General features: G+C 35.9%; 1 protein-coding gene and 1 non-coding gene across 7 annotated transcripts in view; one reads left to right on the forward strand and one right to left on the reverse strand.

Annotated features, from left to right (window-relative positions):
- The window catches only part of USP37 (ubiquitin specific peptidase 37), a 77,264-nt gene extending 61,138 nt beyond the window's left edge, over positions 1-16,126 (reverse strand). For 2 of the 6 annotated variants that reach the window (XM_074313372.1, XM_019741852.2), the window contains exons 1-5: positions 15,651-15,865; positions 11,247-11,387; positions 6,972-7,195; positions 3,022-3,193; positions 1,759-1,859 (exon numbers count right to left, since the gene is read on the reverse strand). In XM_074313372.1, coding sequence (XP_074169473.1) covers positions 1,759-1,859; positions 3,022-3,193; positions 6,972-7,127 — 429 coding nt within the window. In that variant the 5' untranslated portion in view covers positions 7,128-7,195; positions 11,247-11,387; positions 15,651-15,865. Of the gene's footprint in view, positions 1-1,758; positions 1,860-3,021; positions 3,194-6,971; positions 7,196-9,798; positions 9,883-11,246; positions 11,388-15,650; positions 15,866-15,994 lie in introns of those variants that run through there. The other 4 variants (XM_074313365.1, XM_074313360.1, XM_074313366.1 and 1 more) reach the window with 4 other exon arrangements.
- On the forward strand, positions 6,099-6,159 carry LOC141568062 (U7 small nuclear RNA). The gene has a single exon (XR_012491077.1). It is a non-coding gene; the product is annotated as a U7 small nuclear RNA (small nuclear RNA).
- Positions 16,127-16,269: the final 143 nt, after the last annotated feature.

The raw sequence follows: 16,269 nt of genomic DNA on the forward strand, positions 1-16,269 counted from the left end.
ATTATAATCTTTGGATAGGAAAGAAAACATCTCTGAGGTCATCTGAATGAACGGTTTAAAAAGCTAAGTTTATTTTCAAATGGGTAACACATTCTCAAGATTCAAAAATCAAAATAGTATTATAAAAACCATACACTGAGAAGTCCCATTGTCACTCCCATGCCATCCACCTATTCTTCCACTTCCTTCTCCTACTACTTGTAAGTATTCTTCTATTGTTTCTTTATGCAAAAGCAAATCAATATTTTATTTTTTGTTATACAAATGGTAGCATACAATATGTATACCATTTGGCGTACTTTTCAACCTTTTTGACCCCCTAGTACAGTAGACATATTTTACATCACAATCTATTACACACACATAAATAAAACTGAAACAAGTTTCAGAAACCAATACTTTTTGTTACTATGTACAATACCTTCTATATTCTATTCTTATTCTATTCCTAGTCTATTCTTTCCTTTATTTAATGCTAGTCACAAACCACAAAATTGATTTTATAATCCCACTAATGGGAATCATTATTTGTGTATAGCCTGCTATGTTAATAAATATAAATATTATTATATAATATAATAGATAGCCTGCTATGCATGTTAAATTCCAACAGTTTAAATTTCTACCTATAAATGGATGAATTTCTAATTATGCTGAGTGGAAAAGCTAGATTTAAAAAAATTACACTCTGGTTCCATTTATATAAAACTCTAGAATATACAACTAATCTATAGTGACAGAAAGCAAATTAGCTGTGGCTTAGGGATAAGAGCCAGAGAAGGAGAGGGAGGGAAGGATTACAAAGGGGGAATGAGAAAACTTTTAAGGGTTATGGCTATGTTCACTAGGTTGATTACGGTGATGGTTTTACGAGTATGTATATAAGTCAAAATATATCAAACTGTACTTTATTATGTGCAATTTACTTAATGTCAATTATACTTCAACTAAAATGTTAAAAAAAAACCCATTCTATAAAAAGAAATTAATAAAAATGAAACCTTATTCATTGCTTAGTCCAGTAAATGGACTGAGTAATCACCTCTCTGCATAGCCAAATAGAACTCATCAGTTTACTTACAGGAGAGCGTCAAAGTTTCTCTTTAACACCTGGTTTTCCTTTGTAAAACAAATTAAAAGAGATAAAAAGCAAACAGAAGACTTCAACAAAACAGTCCGGTATCATACAGCGTAGGGGCAAAGTTCGTAATACAGAACAGACACAGAGGGCATCACAGAAATAATAGCAAACACTGATAGGGTTGTTAGTATATCGTATTATGGGCTAAGCACTTTTATATGCATCATCTCACAGCAACCCTTAATGTATTATTGCTCTCTCAATGTTACAGATGGGTAATAAGGTTCAGGCACTTAAGGAACTTCTCCAGTGACCCCCAGCTAATAAGTGTCAGCACCAAGTCTCAAACCCACATCTAACGCTAAAGCTATGCTTTTAAAAACTATACTGTGGTTCGTAATGATGACCATGAGACACTGAGCAACGTTAAATTGTGCTCAGTAGAACTACATGTAAAAATGGAAGAATGTGATAAATTTGAGAAAGATTTTCATAAAAATAGCTGAAGAGCTTGAGATAGCAAAAATGGTAAATTTCAGTTATGTGGAAAATACCCTTGTGACAATGCCAGAATTATTAGGCATTACAGTCTAAATTCTACTTCCTGCAATTACCTTACAGAATGTCTATGATTACCATTTTTTTAAAAAAAGCTAAAAAGATTCAAATGAACATACCTGATTGTCTGAGTAAGAAAGCTGCCTGTTGGTTTCCTTCTGTGAAGTCCTGCTGCCCAGAATAGCTCCAAAATTACCAGACCCCTGAGAAGGTTTTATGGCTGGTACAAAACAAACAAAACCCAAATCACTTATTTTAATAAAGAGATTTGTTATTATATAATACTGAAGAAACAGAAGCAGGAATAAAACAAATCAAAGTGCTTATAAACCAATTCTTCCTGAATAGAAAGCACATCTGATATATAATTAAAATTTAGAGCTAGAGTTTCAAGCAAAAAATTAATTAACATGCAAAAATTTGGGCACACAGCAGGATAAAATTTTAAATGGAAAAAGAACATGCTAGAATTTCTCCTATACAAATATTTGGTAATTAATACTATAGAAAAATTAGTTACTGTGTCTCCATGGCATGAACAATGACATTAATTAGATGCCAGGGAAACATGTCAGAACCAGTGACAGATATACTTCAAATAATGCAGACTCCAAAACATTCTTTTTAAGTTCAGCAAGTGGAACACATGGCTTCTATTCCAAAGAAATCAACGATAGTTTAAAGAACATGCAAGATACTATATAAATAGGAATTTGTATACTTTTAAAAGTATTTTAAACTTCGCCAATTTCCCAATGATCATTTGGAATGTTTCAATTTTTAAAATTGTAAACAATCTGACCGTCCTTTCACATCTCTTGCACTAATGGAACAATTTTTGTAGGATAAACTCCTTAGAACAGACTTGTTGGGGTAAAGGATGCTCTGGCTAGGACTTGCAGTACTATGTTGACAGAAGTGGTGAGAGAAGGCATCTTTGCCTTGTTCTTGATCTTAGAGGAAAATCTTTCCGTGTTTTCATCATTACGTATGATATCAGCTATGGGTTTTCATATACAACTTTTATTAAGTTGAGGTAGTTTCCTTCTATTCATAGTTTGTTGAGTATTTTTATCATGAAAGGGTGTTAAATTTTATCAAATGCTTTTTCTGCTTAGAGATGATCATGTGGTTTTTGTCCTTCATTCTGTTAATGGGTTGTATTATATTGACTGATTTTTTATATCTTGAACCATCTTTGCATTACAGATACAAATCCCACTTGGTCATGGTACATAATCCTTTTAATGTGCTGCTGAATTTGGTCTGCTAGTATTTTGTTGAGGATTTTTGCATCAATATTCACCAGGGATACTGGTCTGCAGTCTAGTACTATTCTTTTATAACTGCTAATGTTAGACCTTGGGATGATTAGTGCTCACCTGCATTAAGTCTGTTTTGATGGACTGCATCTAGAAACAACCTCATTTCCTCTGCATCTTTACTTGGTACTTTGTCGATAGACAAGAAGCTATTATCTTGTAGAGTTAACATTAGGCGGCTTTGTTTTGCTCCACTGGGTCGAAGCACCACATTTTTAATGTTATGACTTAACTGATCAACACAAAAGAAAAATTATCTTATCACTAAAAACATGCAATAATGAAGCATATAATAAGCTGTATAATCAATAAACTTTATACTTTCTAAGTTACATTTCATACTCTTCCCCACATTTAGTTCTTTTCCCCCCAACCAAAAAACAGTTACCATTTCTTGATACATTTAAATCAAAATTTTCAATTTTAGGAGAGGCAAACACATAATATTAAAATTTATTTTACATCGTAATCCTAGCACTCTTGATTTTATGGTAGGGAATTACATATCTGCAAGTATAGTTATAAAGTTATAAAAACTAGTGAGTTAATTTTCAGAATCTAGATGGTTATACCATCACCAATTTCGAAAGCCATATTGGATTAGAGGCTTCCTTTTTCTTTTAAACAAAAGCTTGCAAGATACCTGGCAAATGGTTTAAGTAGCTACAATGTAAAAGGATATATTAATTCAAACTATAGTCCTTAAAATAATTCCACTTCTCAAAAACACATTGAAATAAAACTTTATCATTGTAAAGACATCTTTTTGTCTTTAACTGTCTAAGCAGGCTCATTTAACGTTTATTCAATCACAAAGAACTATCTTAGCTTCCTTCTCCCTCTCCCCAGAAATGGTTCAATAACCTGTCTTATACTTCTCCAGACTCTGGATGTGTGTTACAAAGTGATAACTTTTATTTTCTCTTGGCTGAAATTTTTCCAAGACTAAATTAATAAATCTTTCAGTTTCTTTATTATCTAAATAATTCCTACCAACCAGGCATCCTTATTCTCTAATGTTCTCCCTCAGCAGGCATACACAAAAGTTTCTAAAGCTGACTTTTGATGAAGACATACCCTCTGAACAGCATAAAGAAGGAAGTAACAGCATTTCATACTTATTTTTTAAATTAGGAAGAATGACCTTTGTCAATTTTTAGATAAGAAAAAACAATTTTACCAGACTTAATTTACATTTAAAGTTTAAACAATATTTTTTTTACCAGACTTAATTTACATTTAAAGTTTAAACAATGTATTTTTTTTTTAGCTTCAAAGTAGGTCTTAAATTAATGTCTTTTAGTAGAAATTCTATCACAAAACACAATAACTAGTTTCAAGTGCTTTAAGTCCAAAATTTAAATGAACAGTTTAGAAAGCAAAAGGAAAATAGATCACATAAAACCATTATTTCATTCAATATACCACTTTTTAAAAATGAAAGTTAAATAAAAGGGGAAACGTTTGTTCATTAACAAACGATGAGAATCATCTTGAACTGGATCACTTCAATAATTGAAAATCTTATCTAGCCCCACAATGTTAGTAATTACCCATGTGGTGAGGCCTCCCAATTCTTTCTCTAAATATAGACTTCTCTGGTGGAGCGCCAGTCCTGTTTACCTAAAGCCCATTGGACATCAATATCTTAACAACTCAAACAATTCATCTCTCCCCATTCCACACCCCAATCTTCCCCCTGCTCCATCACAGAGGACATAAAAGGGACGGCCACCCACCAAGAAACTTAGGAAGCTCCCCAAACACTTTTCTCTTACCCCCCAAATCTACTGAGTTAAGTCTCCTTGAAATCACTTCAAATCTACCCTTTCCTCCCCTTGCTTCTCCCACGTCTTTGCCTTTGTTTAGGACTTTCATTCTTAAACTCCCACAATAACCTCCTACATGTCCTTATTCTCCCACTATCTCTTGAAATAAAGTCATCTGCCTAGTCCTCCAACGAAACTAAACCTAAGATGCTTGGCTCCTTAGAATCTAAGTATGACAAATAAGATATTTCAAGATTTGGTTCCTATCTAACCCTTCAGCATCTATTTCTGCCACTCACTCCCTACTGTCTATTTATTTTTAAATAATTTTCTGGTTTCCTCAGTGTTGATCCACACTTGCATGTGTTTGTCCACGTATAGATATTACCTCTGCATCACCTCTACCAGATGTGGCAAATTCCTATTTATCCTCTAAATCCTCAGAACATAAACCACCCCCTTGTGTTACCTCAGTACCTTTGAAATACTTTTTATACAATCAAACAGTTTTGTTTTTAAATTACAGTTGACATAAAATATTATATTAGTTTTAGGTGTACAACCTAGTGATTATACATTTATATACCCACAATAAGTCTAGTACCCACCTGGCACCATACATAGTTATTACAATATTGACTATATTCCCTAGGCTGTATAAATCCTGTGATATTTTTATAACTGGCAGCTTGTACTTCCTAAATCCCTTCATCTTTTTTGCCCATCCTCCCAACCCCTTCCCATCTGGCAATCATCAGTTTGTTCTCTATATCTGAGTTTGTTTCTATTTTGCTTTGTTTGTTCACTTATTTTGCTCTTTAGATTCCACATAAGTGAAATCATACAGTATCTGTTTTTCTCTAACTTATTTCACTTAGCATAATACCCTCTAGATCCATCCATGTTGTTGTAAATGGCAAAATTTCATTCTTTTTTAGGGCTGAGTAATATTCCATTGTATATATGTTCCACATCTCTTTGAAATATGTTTACAGCTGAGACTGCATTTGGTTTTTAAGTTCTAGAGGAAAAGTATCTCATTGAACTTTGTATTCTTAGCCCTTAGCACAGTACCCACCACAGCAAGCTGTAGGTGGTTAACAAATGAATGCTGAATGCAAACTAATCTAGAACTGAGATGAGGGTAGAATCACAGGTACAATCATTATGCTCCTAAAGATCTATGCTTGCTTATTTGAATATTGAAATATTTACCCAGTGCTAATTTGGGCTGAGGACAGAAAAACTGATTATCTATTTGGAAAAATTATTTAATTGAGATGGGCAATTAGTAGTTACATGTATGTGGCAGAAACTTGTACTGTTTCTATTACCTCTGTCACCATTTCTAATCTATTTAAGAATACCTAGTGCTTACAGCTCTTTTTGAATTTGTCTAGGTCTTCCAGTTCTCACCGGTAGAGCCCCCCCACCCAAAAAAGAGCATCTTTGATACACAAAATCATAAACAATTTATTTTCATAGTTCAAAAGCAAAGACAAATGGAAATTTTACCTCAGCTCAGGCTTTCAAGCATAAAGTTTTATAAATTGTTCTTCAATAGAGTACTTTAAGATATGCTTTTGTATAATCTAATTAATAAACATGGAACTTTAAAGTGCAGAAAAAACGTAAGACATTATGTTCTTAAATTCAACTCATATCAAGATGAGTTCTTGGCTGCACAAGATAAACAGTATAGAAGTGAAAACAAAATTATCTCTTTTCTGCAGTGATAAAACAATGAGATCCTTTAAAAGTTTACAATTAGAAGAAAACAGCTGTAAGGATGACCTTGAATGGTCTATACCACCACTCTGGCAGGATTATTTAGGAAGCAGACATTAAGATGATACTAAGAAGTCCTATTAAAAGCTAACACTAAGTAAAGATAAATCTATCATTTATGTTAAAGAGAAGGAAAAAAAAGGAATGAAGTTCTCCTACTGCGGTTTTTAAAATAGCTTAGATAGATAGCATCCAAACTCAGTTCCTCTAATCTTCCTCCCGTCAACTTTCTTTTCAATAATGGTGACTACTTCCCACTCTTTATTATACATGATCAATAATGTTACTGAATAATTTATAACATATGAATATAAGAGTATGAGTGTGCTGGAAATAAAAAACAAGAAATATTAATGTAGGAGGAGGGCTACCATGATACTTACTATGGCAGAGAACAATCATTCACTAAAACATGTCACTGAAGATCTATTCCAAATCGAAATTTGGTAATACCTGAAATGTCCTTGGAATTCCTCCAGTGTTATAGTGCACTATTAGGCTGACTTTATTTTCTTTTTCCACAATTTCAAAAGATCCTTCTTTCCATTTTGTAATCCCAGTCTGCATACTTCGAATTCTGATAGGACCATGTATCTTCAGAGGAGACATACTTTCTTAAAAAATAAATTGCTTCTAGCCAAATTATAAAGCAAAAATACACCTTCACCTGACAGATTCTAAGGAAGAAAAATAAAATAAAGTTACAATTTACCAGTAATTAAAATAAGTGTTTGAAAGAGGACATTTAATGAACCACCTTATGTCCTTTTCTCCATTTCAATAAACCACATTTTATTAAGCAGCCTCAAAGGCCTTGATTAGCGGCATGGCACAGGTAAGAAAGACAACTAAAGCAGTCACTGATCCTGACTGTGTGAATATAGCCAGCATTTACTTACTTCTTCAGTACATGTTCCCTTCTTTGCCATGTGTCTAGTACCTCTATGTATTAGTGCCTAAGTTTTGCATTTTGTACCACTCACACCATATTGTTGCCACTAAAGGCAGGTCAATACTAAAGATTGCATTCTCAGTGGGATTGCCTACAGCAACACGATCAACTTTTACCTTCCTTCACGAATGCTAAAGGGTCTTGAATTTCAAATACAAGTAAAAAAATATTTTCAGTCAGCTGACTCCATTTCTCAGAATGGAGTTCTCAAAATACCAACTCATACCAAGTAGTCCAAGCATATCCACATGTATAGAAGACATTAAGTGAAAGCAAAACTGTAAGAATAATCAAATTCGTTTAACGCCCAAAACTGTATTATTTGAGAAAATCATTTATTCTCTAGGGAAAACAAACAAAAAAACCTCTCTTCCTAAGAACCACTTACCATTTATGTTTAATATTACAATTCCTGGAACTCTTTACCAATTTCATCTATGACAGATATTCAAATTTCACAAATGACCTTCTAATACTTACAAGTGGCTTACAACAATAATAGAATGTCTAAGACTCTTCAAAGTAGTTTCCCAAATATCAACAAATACAATAGTAATAGCAGAGAAAGCCAACAATAGTGTATGTGTTATACAATTCCACCTCCACACACATTCCAGATATCTTTATAATGAACTGCAGATCAAATCACATCACACTCAATGTTAAAACATTTTATTTATACTCTTTTCAAATCTCTAAAATCACTGCCTCTAATACAGATTTGTGCTTATAATTTAATAAATTAAAAATCATTAAACTGTGCATCTGCCTAAAGAGCTCAACTAGAAAAACTTTCAAAAAAAGTAGTTATCAAAGGAAAAACATACTAGGTCTAGATATCAGGAGCCAGCTGTCACTTACGAATTTGTAACTTATCTTTTCTAACCTTTAGTTTTCTCAATTGTAAAATAGAAACAACAAATGCTATAGTGTTGCAGACTTAAATGAAATAACACACATTAGGCACTCAACAAACCCTAGCCTTAATATGAAATCAGTGTCCATTTTCTGAATTTATTCCTTGTCTGCAAACACTTTGTTCTTCAAAGACACCTGATAAATAAGTTAACAGGGGTTACCAATTCAACTACCTACATGGGTCAGTCAGGTAACACAAATGATGGGCAGGCAAAATATGAACACTGCTATTCAAATCCAGCCAATTTTATCACGTAGAAATGGTGAACCTAGCATTACCAGATCGTCTAATTTTTCAAGAAAATGACAAATTTTTATGTAAATCTGTCCATTTTTAATTGTGGGCAATGAATTCAAAGTTATTTTTAAAAGCTACAAATCAAACAAAACCCACCTGTAGGCAGGGTTACAGCCTAGGGACCGCTAGTTTAAGGCCTCTATATAATGTACATCAAATAACAGGGAATAAAATTTAAGGAGATATGAAAACACTCTTAATAGTTAAAAGGTGTTATGCATTGTAAGTCCTCTTATCATTATTCACTCACCTCATCAAATTTCTTGAGTGTCTACTGTAGCCAGATTTAGTATAGTTTGCTGGGTATACGAATCCATCAAAGTAACACAGCCCACTACTTTGTTTATAGTCCTGTCTGTTACACACCATTTTATTCAAACTAGTAACTAGAGAATTTTGGGCCAGCAATGTGTTTGTAATACTATTTTTTGGTGCTTCATTGTTTGGATACATCCTTGAAATTTTTTCTTCTCTATTTCAGCCCTGCCAATAATACGTGGCCCCTTTCCTACCCCAGTTTCTTATGCCAGAAACATGAGTGTTATCTTTGACTTCCTCTTGATGATTATTGGTATTGGACTGGAGATGGAAGGTCAGGGTAGAGTCCTGTCAGTTCTACCTCCATACACCTTCCAGACAACTTTATAATGAAATGCAGATCAAATCATATCATTCTCCTCAATATTATCCAATGACTCCCCATTGCCCTCCCAATAAAATCTAGACTCACTAACATGACATAAATGCCCTTCATGATCCAGGTTCTGCTTACCTCTCTTCCCAACAAGCCCTCCAAATCCAGCCATCTGAACTATTTATAATTTCCCTAAAAAAGCCACATGCTCTCATGCTGCACTCACAGAGGCTGAAGTCTGCAGGATGTTTACGTACTCTCCCCATACCCCACAAGTTCCCATAATTTCTTTTCTTGTCTATAAAATCAAGGCTCAGCTTAGATGTAATCTTCTTTAAGAAGCCTTTCCCAGCTATCTTTCACTTTTTCTCTCACCCCATATCCACACTGAGACTGTTCCATACTTCTCTATTCTTCTGTTATACCCTGCGCTTACTTCTAGTAAGGCATTTATCACATTGTGTTATAAACTGCTTACCTCTTTGTCTCTCTCTATCTAGACTCTTCTATTTAAAGACAAGGAATGTGTTCTTTAAGCTTTGCATCCCCATTAGGACAGTGTCTGACACACAAGAAACAAACTCATTATTCACGAATAATGAACAAATCCATACTATCAATTTTATTCAATTTACTGTGAAAATATACAACAGTAGATACTAGAGCCATAAATCCCTTTTATGTTACCCTATATGTGGATATATAGGGCTATATTTCCTAAGTTCTTTACAAGTGTATCACTATGCACTGTATTACATATAACTCATCTTTTGAACGCTTAAGCTTTTTCTATGTGCATATGAACTTCACTAAATGTACAGCTGTCCTCATATCTTAAGACTCAATGAAAAAGATAATAATGCATTATTAAAACAAAAACCTTAGTGAATTTGCCTGAACTGGGATTTGTATTATTCATTGTTCAATAAAAAAAACTCCATTTTAAGAGTTTTGTCAAATTTCCTGATCTTTCTTTATATGTCATTATGGGTCAGGGTGCCAAATTAAAAGGAAATAATATAAAACCCCATTATCTTAGTGTTTTCCTTATAAGCCAAAAGTAAGTAAAGGTTGTTGACCTTGAATTCCACCAAGAAAATCATATTTTTTAAAAATTAGATTATTTAACAAAATTTTGAGGTAAAGATTTCAAAGTTCACTAAAATACAGCAGAAAAAAAAACTTTATTGGTTATTTCTATTTCTCCATATAATTCTCTCTATAATTTCTCTCTACATAATTTTCAAACATTTGATGCAGAGTTTGGTTAAGTACATAAAATTTTACTTCAGATATTTAACATTTTCCTAACCATTTCTACTAACAACCTCTTTTTCTTCTAAGAAAAAAAAACCTAAAAGGTACAGGACATAAAACATTTTCTTAATGCCTCAACTTAGTCCATTACCTACTCTTGCATTAAATGGATTAACTATATCTACTTTTGTATATTCATATTTTCAGGGTTTGCCCTACTTGGTTAAGAGAAAAACACTAAGTTTCTTTTTCAGTATTTGGCATGATCCAGTAATAGTTAAAACTTTCTATGAAACTAGGACAAAGACAAGGTTTCTTTGACCTCTGTAATGCTAATTCACTATCACAGTGACATTAGGAAGACAAAGTATAACAAAAACTCATTCTTTAAGTATATCCAGAGAGATACCCCTTTCCCTAAATTTCTTCACAATTATTAAAATACTCAATAAAATTACCAAACATGTTTCTATACCCTCGTACAGGTATATAAATGCTATTGTTATTTTAGGTACTGCTTTGAAAACATCCTTACCCAGAAAGTGCATTCTGCGGTAAAGAAAGCAGGCTAAAGAATAAAACAGTTACTACAAAACAGATGAAAACTGTCAATTCTTGTCAACATGCATACTCTTGGAAACATATATCCAAAATAAAAATATTACTTACTTTTCAGTGACTTTTACTGAAAAACCCTATGTAACAACAATTCACCTTTATTCTGATGCTTGTGCCAAAGGCAATGCACTCTTCTTGAGGAACTACTCATATTCTGCAGCTATGCCAGTTCTCCGGAAGCCATCAACTCAGCTAAAGAAAATATAAGCGTGCCTTTTTAAATGAATCCAATGTATAAAATTAAAATTATTTTAAAATGTGATCATTTATACAACAAAGATTAACCTTTTGATTATTTAAAAACCATAAACCACCTTACTGAAAACACTTAAAATATAATGCTCAAGCTATACACACACACACACACACACACACACACACACACACACACACACACACGAGAGTGCAATAGAACTGTAGGGATATATCTATGGGCAAAATGAGGGATCCCAGGAGGAGCCTGCACTTCAATCAATTTGTGTCTTGCTTTATTTATCCCTGCTACATTTTGAAACTAAGGCAGTGAAAAAGAGTGTATCTTTTGTTAACTTCAGAAACATTGTTTCATAATGATGTCTTAAGTATTAAAATACCACTTCTATGATGTGCTGATACAATTTCAAAAGGTTAAGTAAACCTGGTTTTTACTTTTCTTTCAAAACTAACTTTAAGGGTTTCTTTTTCAAATTTAGGCCTCTTTAAGCCTCAACTTAAAGGCTGTTCTAACTCAAACATCTCTCATTGCCTTCTTGAAAGCTGTAACATCAACTTTAAACTCATTTATTCACTTAGTAAAAAATCATTTACTGAGCTACTCCAATTTGATAGCACTCTAGTATGGATACAAATGTGAAAATTATACAGCCCATGCCTTCAAGAGGCTCCCCAGACTTCTCTCCACTTCTCCTTCCACCTTCATTCAGGCAAAAAATCCTAGCATCAGCTTTAACCTCTTCGCATTTATCTAAAACCCAGTCTTTTCATACTAGTTACTACCCTAATTCAGAAAACACATCATTTTGCCATCACTCCAACCTAATATTCATTATGCAGCATTTACTAAGCACAGTGCTAAGCTCCATACATGCACTATCTCATTTAATTTTCACAATATCCTAAAGGATAGGGATTACTATTATCTCTATGTTACAGATAAGGAAACCAAGGCTTGGAGAGATTACATAATTTACCTACGGTCACAGAGTCAGTAAGAGACAACAGTCTACCACCAGAACCCACGTTTTTAACTAATACCATACTGTATCCTCATCAATAATTTGCAGCAACCACTTTCCAGTCTCCATTCCCTCAGGATTTTTTCATCCAATGAATCTTTACCCTTTCTAAAGAACTACTCTTTTTATCTCCTATCAACGAGAATATACACTGCCTCCTTAACTTTCTCCCTAAAAGTGTGGGGGCGGGGGGCAAGGGAGGAGGACCTGTCCTACCTTCTTTTGTACTCCAACAAAATAACAGGCACTTAGTATGTGCTAAATACTTGCTATTGATGCTGATTCCTTCCCAAACAATTTTAAATTTTTATTTTATTGTGGTAAGAATAGTAACATGAGATCTATCCTCTTAACAAATTTTTCGGTATACAACACAGCACTGTTAACAGCAGATACCATGTTGTACAGCATATTGCTAGACCTTATTCAACTTTTCAGCTTGCTTAATTGAAACTTTCTCCCAAACATTTTTAACAGCTCATCACTACCTACAAGATGAATCCAAATGCCTCTCTGTTCGGCATTCATACACGTCCTATGTTTTATTTTCTATTTCTCAACAAAAATCCTGTTCTACACACACAAATTGTTAAATTTTAATACTTCCTTCCCATCTACCACCAACTTACTTAAATAGGATGTTTTCCTTTAGTTTTGGAAACCTCCTCCTTGCTGGTCTCATAGTTTAATCTGTTGTTTAAAAATATATAAACCACTGCTCTGATTTCTAAGGGCTTTCTTGCACAAAGATAAAATTAGTGTTGTGGCTGAAAGAGAGAAGTTGCCCTAGATAAAGTTTATCTCCAATTCAAAGAGTCTAAAATCTAAATGATTTAATGACACAAAAATGTAAATTCATCCAAAGCTGGAAAACCCTTTGTTGTTTTTTTGTATCCTTTGATTTGTCTGCAGACAGAAAAGGTGTTTGTCAACAGATGACAAGAATGTCAGTAAGCTTCCAAAAGACATGATGGCTACTCATTTAACCAATTCTTCAGAAACAGAAATGAAATAGTTACTAGCTTATATTCTAGTAGGAGACAGACTTTAAATAACCACACAAATAAATATATAATTACTAGTTCTGAAAGCTGATATAAAGTGCAGGGCATGATGAGAGCTTATAATAGGGTACCTGATTTAAGACTGGGGGTTAAAGGTTAGAGAGCACCAAGAGAAGGTTTCTCTGAGGAAGTACCATATAAGCTGAAAATTGAAGAAAGAGTTCACTGAAGGACAGTCATGCTGGAACAACCGAGGTAAACAGAACAAAATGTGCAAAGGCCCTGTGACAGAAAGTAACTTGGTATGACTGAAGAAATGAAAAGCAGTGTGACTAGAGTTTCGTGAGAGAGAGGAGGATGGTGCAAGATGAAGCTAGTAAAGCAGGAAAGACTCAGGTTATGCAGAATCTTGTACACCATAGTAATGATTTTGAATTTTACCTTAAATGTAATAAATACTTAGTGATTGGGAAATCCACAGAAGGGTTTTAAGCAGAGAAATGACATGTTACTGCTGAACAAAGAAGTGATTTCAATTTGGGGAGGAGAAAGTAACAAGAATGGAAGAAAACAGGACAACCAGATATGAAAGTATTAAAGTGATTCAGCTTATAACAATTACAATAATAACGCTTACTGGCTGTTTACTATGTATCATGTTCTTACCACAGTTATCTCATTTAATCTTCATAAAAATTCAATAAGGTGTGATTATACCCATTTCACAGATGAGAATACAGGGTGCCTAGCAGTGACATTAAGTCCAAGGGAATGAGGGTTGTGGCTTGAACTAGAAAAGTGACACGAAAGATATACAGAAATAGATTCAACACACATATTGGAAATAGAATAAATAGAACTTGAAGAGGGTGCGGATACATGAGATGAGGGAGGAGTCAAGAATGGCTTTCAAGTGTCTAGCCTATGTAAGTGGATAAATGGATATGCCACTTAATGAGACGGGATACTGGAGAAAGAATTTGGATACGGAGAGAAAGATTAAGAATTTGGTTTTAGACATGTTATATTTGAAATCTCAAGGAAAAAAATCAAACTGAGATGTCAAGCAAATGGGGGCTAGTTATAATAGATCTTGAGCTTTTGGGAAGAGGCTGGAAATAAAAGTTCTTAAGTCATCAATATATAGGTAGAATTCAAAGCTTAGGGTGGAAAGGGAAGAGCAAAAAGAACAGGACCTAGGACTGAACCAAGATACTCCATGTTACTCCATTAAACCTCTCTCACCATGATCATCGATTACTTTGATTTCACTGGGCTTCTCAGTCCTCATTCATCTTTCAGCAAAATGCAACACTACTGATTACTTCTTCCATCGCTTTTACCAGACTTGTATTCCTCTATCCAGTTATTAAACGTCAAGAACCCCTCAGTGAGCCATCCTAAATCCCCTTTTCTAGCGTTATACTCACTTTAGGCAATTTCATCCACATCCATGTGTTTACCATCAACGTGGCAATGACATATATACATTTACTTATATGTCCAGCCCAGAACTCTCCTCTGAGCGCCAACCCAATATATCCAACTGCTAACTTGACATCCTCTCTTAGGTATCTCTTCCAGTTAGCTACTTGTCAGATACTGTCACCCCCCCAAAGGCATTTACAGAGCCAAAATTTTGAAAGAACTACCACAAAGCCACTACAGGCCAAGTCTCCAGAAAACAGGCTTTTGTCATCAACTATCATTTCCTTTCATGGCTCATGCCCTAAAACAGGTAAACCGGACAACCTGAACTGACGGCTAGAGATGGGGAGCAACCAAATGCACGACAAGAACACAATTCATGCGTTTTAGCGAGAGATGGTTAGGAGAGGAAAGAAGGTGAGGAACTGTCAAGAGAGTGAGAGAATCATGTCCAAGGCCTGTGGATGTGCGGCAACGTAGGTCCTCTTTTTAGAGACAGCAGGCCTCGCTAAGGGGCGAGTGGCGGACGACAGCCCCCAGCGAAATGGGGGAGGTTCCGGCTGCGGAGGGGGCGAGTAGCAGTAAAGACCAGGTCAAAGGAGAATGAAAGCCTGAGGGAAGACCCCAGTGCAGCACCGGCGAGGCCAGGGGAGCGTCGAGTGGACGGGGGCAGGCTGAGCAGCAGCGGGGCTAACTCCAGAAGAGTGAACGCCGAGTGGGCGGACCGGGGGTGGGGGGGGCCGCCGGGGAAAACCGCTCAGTTGAGAAGCTTTCTGGGCCCGCCTTACCTGTGCCTGAGAGTCCTGAGCCCGGGACAGGCCCGCCGGAAGCACGGAGTCCGCGCGGAGGGGGAAAAGTGGGGGGGAAGGAAGGAAGGGACACCCAGCACGAAGGAGAGAGACAGCTCACTCCCCCCGACTCAGGGAGAGCGGCTGATGGCGGGAACTGTGACCACACGCAAACACGCAACGCACGCACGCACACTCTACGCGACCGGACGAGGCGCGTGCGCGCAGGAATGCAAACTCCGCCCCTCCACGCCCTCGCCCCGCCCCAGCACCCGGCGAAGTTTCACCAAGGCAGCCCCGCCCCATCTGACTACAGGACGCATGCGCATTTCTTACTCACTCACTTTCGACTTCACAGCGTTTCCATCTTACTCAGCCCAGTCGGGCATGCGCACTACTTCTCCTTCGGGGACTGCCCTGCTTTTCCCGCCCTTCACTGGCCTCCGGAGGAGGGTCAGAGTTCACTCCCCTCTCTGGGGATGCCTGACGGGGAATGCGAGGACTAGTAGGAGGCGGACGTCCTTCAGGTCCTGAATCTTAAGAGACAAAGGACAGACTTGAGGACTAAGTCCGCCGAGAGCTAGGAGGAGGGAAGAGGTTTGTGGGCGGTGTCAGGGGT

The sequence above is a fragment of the Rhinolophus sinicus genome, linkage group LG01 (assembly GCF_036562045.2).
Source record: "Rhinolophus sinicus isolate RSC01 linkage group LG01, ASM3656204v1, whole genome shotgun sequence".
In the NCBI taxonomy this organism is placed as follows: Eukaryota; Metazoa; Chordata; class Mammalia; order Chiroptera; family Rhinolophidae; genus Rhinolophus; species Rhinolophus sinicus.